This window comes from Lingula anatina, chromosome 8, assembly GCF_051362555.1.
Source record: "Lingula anatina isolate TDL-2025a chromosome 8, LinAna3.0, whole genome shotgun sequence".
Taxonomy (NCBI): Eukaryota; Metazoa; Brachiopoda; class Lingulata; order Lingulida; family Lingulidae; genus Lingula; species Lingula anatina.
In genome coordinates this window covers 1167504-1176397 of record NC_141774.1, presented here as the reverse complement: position 1 = coordinate 1176397, position 8894 = coordinate 1167504, and the positions used below count along the sequence as shown (strand labels likewise).

The following is an 8894-nucleotide window of genomic DNA, read 5'->3' as shown; positions in this document are numbered from 1 at the left end:
AGTTAGGATCTAATGAAAAACTTCCTCGCTGTGATCAACCAAACAAACAACTTAAAGACATTCTTTTACAGCAGGATGGCTTTATCCTCAATATTTTCGTGTAAAAAGTTCATACAACGGACCATGATAGCTTATCGTTGTTGATCAGCTGCCACTGAAGCATGGAGAGAAGACTAAAGACCATGGATGAGAGAAAACCTTTAGCCTTTGACTGCCGATAAGGCCGATATACACGTGGTTTCTAATGTGTTTCAAGGAATCTAGTCATCAACAAGCTGCCACAGTTATATATTTTGTCACTGTGGGTATGAAGGGAAAAACCCAGGGTGAAGGACTTTGGGGGGGGGGATCTTTGACTTCTACGGATCATTAACACAACGTGTGACTAGTATCTGTGAATCTATATTCATCCTGGCGTATAAGCCAAATCCGTCATTTGCTGGTTAGAGATGCTAACAAGCTTAACTAGTGCACGCTTTCTTGTCATCTTAATTAAATCACTGTGACAGTCTGCTTTTCAGCCCACGCATTAACAGATATATGAATTACAGCTAATTTAGGTCTCTATGGCAGAACTGCATGGTACCTAATACAAGCCACAACAATAAAGTGCAGATAACATTATGTAAAAAAAAAAACCTTCACAGCGTTGCTTTTCAGCAAGAAAAACATTTTATTCAAAATGTATTGAACTTTTAAGACTCTCAAGGGGAACAGACCCCCTGATAAGTTAATGTGATTTAGAAGTAACACCCACGGGCTACCAAGTAGGCCTATGTGCCGATGGTTAATCTTTTACTGTATTCACCTGCCGATAACAAAGCAAGTGACTGTTGTGGTGACTGTGCATCTGAGATATGTGCTCTAAAACAATGGAATAAACAGTCGTTAAGCATAAGACGGCCAAATATGCTTACTTTTTTTAAACCTTCGCTGAAATGCACATATTCAAAGGCATTCACAAAATAAGTGTTTTGAAATTGTATTATTTGGTAGCAACGCTGCAAAAGGGAATTAGTTTTTTTAAAGCTAATTTTATAGTCAGTGATATTTTATTACTCTAATGTCGGTGCTTTGATTTAGGATATTTTGTTTCGCTCATTTCAGGAAATGTGTAATACAGAATTATTATTATTATTAATTTTCTAATTTTTCTTTCGTTTTTTAGACACACTACACATTCAAGGTACCCGTTGCATTTGCTCCACCCGAGACCTTTGACGACCTATTTAGCAAGTGATCCTTATACAGAAAGCTGGTCTAAGTATCTCGAAAGGTTCGCTATGTTGCGCACGTGCGCAAGCGTCTCGATACCATAACCGATTCTATTTCGAGATACGGGGCCATGGAATCGAGACGCTTGCACACGTGCGCAACTTAGCGAACCTTTTGAGATTCGGAGCCCTGGTCTGTAATTTTAGACCAAAAATGTTTTCTTCTTCAGTTCACGACCAATCCTTAGCAATCCACTCGATCTAAGAATATCCAGGTCTTTGTGGTAGAAAACAGGCACCGTATTTCCTGAACCCCATTGATATATCTAGGGTATAATGAGAACGAATATTTGGTCAAAAAGTTGAGATCAATTTTGGAGCTAAGGAACTTAAGTCAAACAAGCACCTAGGAGTACACGTAGACCGCATACACTGTAAAAACAGTGTTTAGCCTTTAAATACATATAAGTTATAACACAGGTTTTTTGTAAACCTACGTCATCAGGAACAACACTTGGTCAGAATAATAATATGCCTTTATTGTCTAAGTAATAGTTGGTAACACTTCCCACCATATTCAACATAATTGACCTATATTATATAGAAGTAACTTACAATTACTTAAAACACCAACAAACAAAGACTACGACAGAAGTCGCAGCGCGACCAAGAAAAGACCAAGTGTAGTTCCCAGACTCCAGTTTAGCACTTTAACGCGTTTAGAAATATGTGTTAGAGCTGAAAACGTATAACTTTTTGAACAGGCTTCTCATAGAAGAAAATGCTATAGGCATGTTTGGCAGTGTTACATATTTAGCTATGTGTTTAGCTTCACCGGTATATGATTCTATAATAAGTTTATAACAAGGCTAGACAAGATTCAGGGTTAACGTTCGTAGCATGGTTACGAGCTAAACGTGTTTTAAAAGCAGCTAAACCCGTTGGAAAAGTGAGACAAATCAGGCGCTTAGAAATGTGTTTAGAAACTAAATGCTGTTTTAAAGTGAAGCAGCATCTTTGAGGCTGTTGTTATTGTTGTTGAAGATCACAGTCGAGGATCGATGCAACTTGGCAGACGCTGACGGGGTAATTACTTTCACCAGCTGGTCACTGGGACCCTTGACAACCCTTTAACAAAACCAACTGCCGTAACTCAATTTTTCATCCTTTTTGTTGATTGAGTTCTGATCCGTCATGTTCAGTATCTGCGTTATTTGCTTTAAATAGCAAGTAGTCCAATCGTTATAAATACACTTATAACCGATCCACACTCTAACAGTTCCAGAACAGGGAGGGCGGGGAATGTGGCTAAATGTCACCAAAGTACAGGGCCCAGTTTTATAAAGGAAGTTTAGCACTAACCAGTGTATAACTCTAACCAGACCTAAACAGTCTGTTAGTTAACTGACCTTTAAATAATCATTCAATCCAGTTAAACACTAGCCTGTTAACTAATTGTCTGTTTTCCTTCAGAAAACTGTATATGAAACCCAATTTAACCTTCTTTTAGTTAATGGGTGTTAGGAGAATTTATCCACTGGTAAGGCTTATCCACTGGTTAGTGCTAAAAGCCCTTTATAAAACTGGGCCCAGGTGTTTAAATGCAAGGAGACAGAGAGGTGGGTGTGTTGGGGGGGGGGGGGGGGGGCATGGAAGGGGGCGGATGCTCCCCCCCCCCCACCCCCGTTATTGTTTACTATGTCAACACGTGTCTATAGCACACAGACACACACACACACACACACACACACACACAACCACACAAATACACATACACACGCACACACACACACACACCCATGCATACACACACACAAACACATACACACACACGTGCACACGTGCACACATGCACACACACACACACACATGTGCATGTACCTAACACAATGTAAAATGTCTCTTATCAAGAGCGGTGAGGGTCACACACACACACACACAGACACACACACACACGCACACACACACTTTCATCTGTTTTTTAACCTTTACTTTCCTTCCATCAATCAATCCATTCATCCTCCCATCCTTCCTTCCTTCATTTATTCCTGTATCCTTCTCTCCTTAGAAATAAGAAAATGAAAGGCAATAATATCTTAAAGTAATTGCTAGTGTGTTTTATCAAAGTGATCATTCAGTCAGGTTATTTATTTATTTATTTATATTTTTGCTTACATATGGTCAAGAAATCAGCAAACAGTTCAAAACCTGTTGCCCAGTTTGTCAGGCATCCAACAGTTTTCCTCTTGGCCAAGTAACAAATTCAGCATTTGTTGACTGGGTGAACTTGGTGACGTGCAAACCTGTTGGAACAAGTGATAAGAAGATTGCGCGCGTCTCTTGGGGAAAGTTGACGACAGTGGTTTAAGATAAGTGTTTAAGAACTCGCAGAGCGCTTCTGTTAATTTCCTCAACCAATTGTATGACACAGCATGATATAAACATTGCCTACAAAGTGAAAGGCAATTTGCCAACAATCTATATTAGGAGACACGCAGTACATTTTAGTATGGCTCTATTTTGTAAGCAAGATATTCAAAAAGATATCATGAATTTTCAAGAACAAAGCTTTTAAAATATTTAATATTACTAACAGACATATTTTAGACCGTACTATATCATAATGCAGTGAGCATGATGTAAGGAGCAAGGAATATAGTACGACGAAGGTCAGGAGCGGATTCAGGCCGTCTTCTGGGTCTTCCGGAAGACGGTCAGATTTTCAAGTTTACATTGAAAGTTGTCTAATTTTTACGTCGGAAGACGGTCAAAAATGAAGAATGGATCAACAAAGATAATTTGGAAGACTGTCAGAAAATATCTCTGAATCCGCCCCTGAAGGTGGTACGTCGACGACTTTCTTTCATATCGAAAATAATTCAAAACGTAACCTGCAAATATTTTTCAGCCAGTCCCTGAGGGAATGACACGGATAGCGTTAGCGATTCGAATTAAGCGGATTAAATCAAATGGTCGCTCTTGTCTTTCATCAAAAACTCCCACGTTCCACGAGCGAATCCATATTTTTTTGATGAGGCGGAGAAGGGCATAAAACAATAAACTTGAGACAATATTTAGGTACAATAATGGAGAAACATCTCTGATTTGTCTTTTCGTTATTCTGATTTTTTTCGATGGGACGTTAGAGGAGATGAGGTATCCCCAGAACTAAAAATCTTGTAATCACCCCCTCCCCTCCCAGTCCCTTGCAACCATCATTTCATATTTCGTTTCAACCATTACTTACCCCCCTCACCCCCACCCCCACCCCCGTGAGGAGAAATCTGCACCATGTCCACGTGACACTAGAAGATCTAAATCTCCCCACTCTTAGATATATTTAAATCAAATACTTTTCCTTTCATAGGTGTCGCGAACATTTAATCCTCTAAAAATGCTGTTTTTATTTCCACGGGCTGGGGAATGAGTGCCAATTAAGAATGTAAAAACAACGCAGTAAAAACGAACAGGTTACCATTTTATTACGGAATATGAAAGAGCTAATGAGATAATTAACAGAAACTCGTGTCCCGTTCAACAAAAATAACGCAGTTGTAAAAATGAACAACCTAATTGCGACACAATTAAAGAATAATGACACAATGACAACATTTAAATCATTTAAGAGATAGTTTAAGTAGAATAAAAGAGGCTCAATCAGCACAACTATATAGTTTGAAATATAGGAGGCTCTACAGGAAAACTGACAAAAAAAGTTAAAAAAAAAAAACAGCATTGGAAGCGGGGTCAGTTGACCTAGGACAGAGGGTTCATTTACGCTATCCTTCGGCTACGGAGTTTTTGACCAGAACATTTTCCCAAACAGTAATCTTGCCGACAGGAAAGTGTCTGTAACCTATATTTATAAGAGGCCCGTGGATGAATTTTGCCTTTTACCATATGGCGGAATGTAAAATGGCGGGCTAGTCATTAAGATGCCGCTCATCTTTATATGAAAAAGCATAAACACAGATAATACAACGGCAAAGTACAATATCTTAAGAACTGCTAAAATTACATCTACTTTGGAATCTTAATTTAAAAATAAATCCAATCAAGTATATTGAGAAAAAGCCACACTAAGAATGTTGACATCTTCTAACACATTTAAACATGGACATGTTATTCCTAATCAAGGTAAACAATACGGTACATAATCTTATCTAAACGTCAAAATGTTAGCTGAATATTAAATTTTAATTATTTAGTGGCGAAAAAGTATAAAAAATACTCTTAACAATAACAAGGAGGAGAGTTAGGAAAGTCAAATTTGAAAACGTCATCATTACCGTAATTATTTATCAAAGTCTGCCATATTATGTTGATTATCACTTTGCAATGTCCCACACGGCCCATAGCTCGTCTGTCATCAAACTTATACAAAACACAATGATAAGTTTCTCGTAGAATACTTTTACACACCATTTTTCATCACAATATGAAGCATTCCAATGTTTGAAGGATAAGGAAAGTGGATATATGTTGTACGTGTTTTTTCAATAATTTGTACAAAAAGAACATCTACAATTAAAAAATCTTTCATGGGTTTTGTATTCTGCATCTCTCCTTACTACTCTTAACTATAAAACTATACCGAGGAAGATTTTTTTGTCAGCATGATTCTCTATTTGAAGAGTCACGTGTTTAACAGCGTGATCCTTTTTCTCAATTTTCCGGACTTCTGTCTTCATTTCCTTTCAGTTAAGTCTCTGGTCATGTTAAAATGTCAACCCTCGCTATAAAAGAGCGGTCAGTGCTTCTCCACTACTGGTCTTTCTCTGTCCGTTCTCCTCCATAGATTAACTACTTCATTTCGCCCGTAAATTACATTGGAATCATGTCCCCCGTGGCGCCGGCTAAAATCTATCAATGGTCATCTCTAGCCATTATCTGTAAAATGTCACGACATACGAGACCGAATATTAGATTTTGTGTAAAAAAATTAATTTGCCCGTCGCTATTTCGATCGTTTTCCGGATGGAATGGAATACAGCAAATGACAGTTGCATTGTGGTCACTGGAATCCAACGCAATTCTTCTGATGAAGATAAGATAGATTTAGTTGAAATTACTTAACTCCTTTCAATTGTGCGACGCTTCTCGATGTTTTTAATGTCGATCAATTCAACCCAAACAGCACGGCACTTCGCGTCATCTTTGCCAGCGTCTGTCGGTTGTGTTAAAGAGAAAAGACAGAAACAGTTTAACTGACATGGCCAGGTTGGCGGCGACGTGCTTGAATGTCTGGTTAAATGCGGTTCGAAATGGACATAAGCAACATTTCGGACTTTATTTTCCATTAGCTTGAATGCTGCCTTTCTGAAGCAGGTTTTGGCTCTATATGCGAGTGTGACAGGAATGGTAGTCCGCTAGGAACCGTAGTCCTCTTACCATTTCTTTGTACAGGTGACATTCGTCCCATATACTAACCCCAATACTCCAACTAACCCTAACCTGTACTAATCATATGGGGGCCCGGACTTCCATTCCTAGGACTTCCATTCCTGTCACACTGGGACACTTAATGCTACATGGAAAAGCGGTGGCTTAAATCACAATCAAACGTCTTGCAGGGTCGTGTATGAGGTAATGGAATCAAAGAGTCAAGAGTATTATCGTACTGGAGGCATAGAATAGCAATGCCCTGGAGAAGTAGTCTGCAACAAGCTTTTACTAACAGTCTGCAAATGCTGGAAAATAACAAAACAACGTCCTGTGGTTTTCATCATAGCGATGTACGCAGTAAGAGAAGCGTAATTACAAACTAATCACGTTGAAGAAATAAAATCCTGTCGTAGACATTCCATCTGTAGATGACAATCAGATTACACTGCGGGATAATTCAACACGAGGCAACACTATCCTGCACCTTCTAGACAAAATTGATAAAATTCCAGATCGTAATTTGTTACTTTCCTTGCGACTATGTCTCAGTTTTCTCACTCCCTGTCATCTCCATCTGCGCTATTTGATTGTGAGCGCTGATCAGCCTGTGTCAATTGGAAGTTAACTGACTAAACGCTGTCAGCGCCTTTACTTTGACAATTGTATTTAACTTGTCGAAAGTAATCTTTGTATCTCTAAACTTGAATGTCTTCTTGTTTGGAAAATATCGTCATTTCGTCACCGACTTTGACCATTTTCACCGAAAACTTTGCCCTTTCTTCACATTAACATCTTTTTAACATCCCCGACCAGATACAAGCTGCATTCAAACAAAAGTGTCCAGGTTGTTGACATTTAACGATAAGGTGGTCATACGTGTGCCCGAGCTGCGAGAGAAGCTCCTCGTCTTGACGCTCGCTGCAGGAGAGTACATTCTTCGGCCACAAAACATCATGGCAAGATGCTGCCTGAAGCAAGCGCCAGTCAAACTGTACAAGAAAAAGTTAATGCAGTAATTAACGTAAAATATAGTTCGTGTAATGTACAACACGCCACGCATGTATTTAAAGTCGCGTTGCTTGGATTCAAACGTCGTATACATATGGTAACACCACGTGATCAAGTAGGGGATGCTCAGCGCCACAAAGCACGTGGAGAGGACCAGTAGCATGCACGTCATCTCCATGCGCAGTTTGTTCGTGGCATTGTTGACCTTCATGACGTCCTTGACCGCCTCGCCTCGAAACCTCGTGACGAGATTCCTCACCATGGCGATGTTGAGCACGGTGATGATGATGACGGGGACCAAGGTGATGCTGAGGGCGAAGATGATGTCCAAGACGAAAGAGGTAAATTTGTGAGCGGCGTCGTGCGTGCACACGGCCACGTTGTGCTCCTCGTTGATGAACACGCCACTCATCAGAGGTTTCCACAGGCTGAGACAGGCCCCGAGCAGCGTGCAGAAGATAATGGTCTTCCTTGCGTTCCTCGTGGTGCTCATCTTGATCTTCTGGAGAGGTTTACATACTCCAATGTACCGCTCAATGGTGAAGGTCACTATAATCCACACCGAGATGAACCGGAACCAATAGGAAAAGAATAGGAACACGTGGCAGACGCCATTCAAGGCTAAAATACGGATGGTTAAATCGTGTCCCAAGTACGGGAGTCCTTTGGTTATCCAGTCAAACAAAACGTAGATTATCAAAACCGAAAGATCCGATATGGACAGAGCTATGAGGTATTGACTTGCCCCCAACACGCGGAGCTTCCTGTTCTTAAATACGCACAATGATATCAGATTTCCCGCCAAACCAAGGACGATAATTATAGGTGTTACTACCGCATAGAACCTCCTCCCGTGGATCAAGATAGGCGGGTCCGCGGTCTCTTGTGACGTCTCTTCAACTGATGCGTTTGGCCATTCCTTGTTAGCTGCGATGCTGTGAATGGCGGTGAGATTTTCTGTCCCGTACATCATTTGGTCTTCAAATGAAAGAAAAAAGTCATCCAGATCTCCCATCCTCTATCCCGCTGCTGAAATCAATAATTGTGCCTTGTAATAATAATAATAATAATAATAATAATAATAATAATAATAATAATGCAATGATAAACTATTGTGGTAATTGTGCATTGTAAAAGTGCATCGACCAATTATTTTACAAAGGTATGTCAGTCAATTTTCCTGACATAGATCTAATAATAACAACGTGAATAGTCAGACTTTTTTCCAGTCACACAAAAGCGGTTTTAAATTCAGAGGAAACGGAAAAAACAAAATTCCAGAAATGG

The 8894-nt window shown here is 39.7% G+C and overlaps 1 protein-coding gene across 1 annotated transcript; it reads right to left on the bottom strand.

Annotated features, from left to right (window-relative positions):
- Positions 1 to 7425: 7425 nt before the first annotated feature.
- On the bottom strand, positions 7426 to 8622 carry LOC106179690 (putative G protein-coupled receptor 139). Its single transcript, XM_013563419.2, has one exon. The coding sequence runs from the start codon at positions 8620 to 8622 to the stop codon at positions 7426 to 7428; it is 1197 nt and encodes a 398-aa protein (XP_013418873.1).
- Between the last annotated feature and the right edge of the window lie 272 nt (positions 8623 to 8894).

Coding starts and splice junctions, on each gene's coding strand:
- LOC106179690 (XM_013563419.2), bottom strand. CDS start 8,622: ATGGGAGATCTGGATGACTTTTTTCTTTCATTTGAAGACCAAATGATG.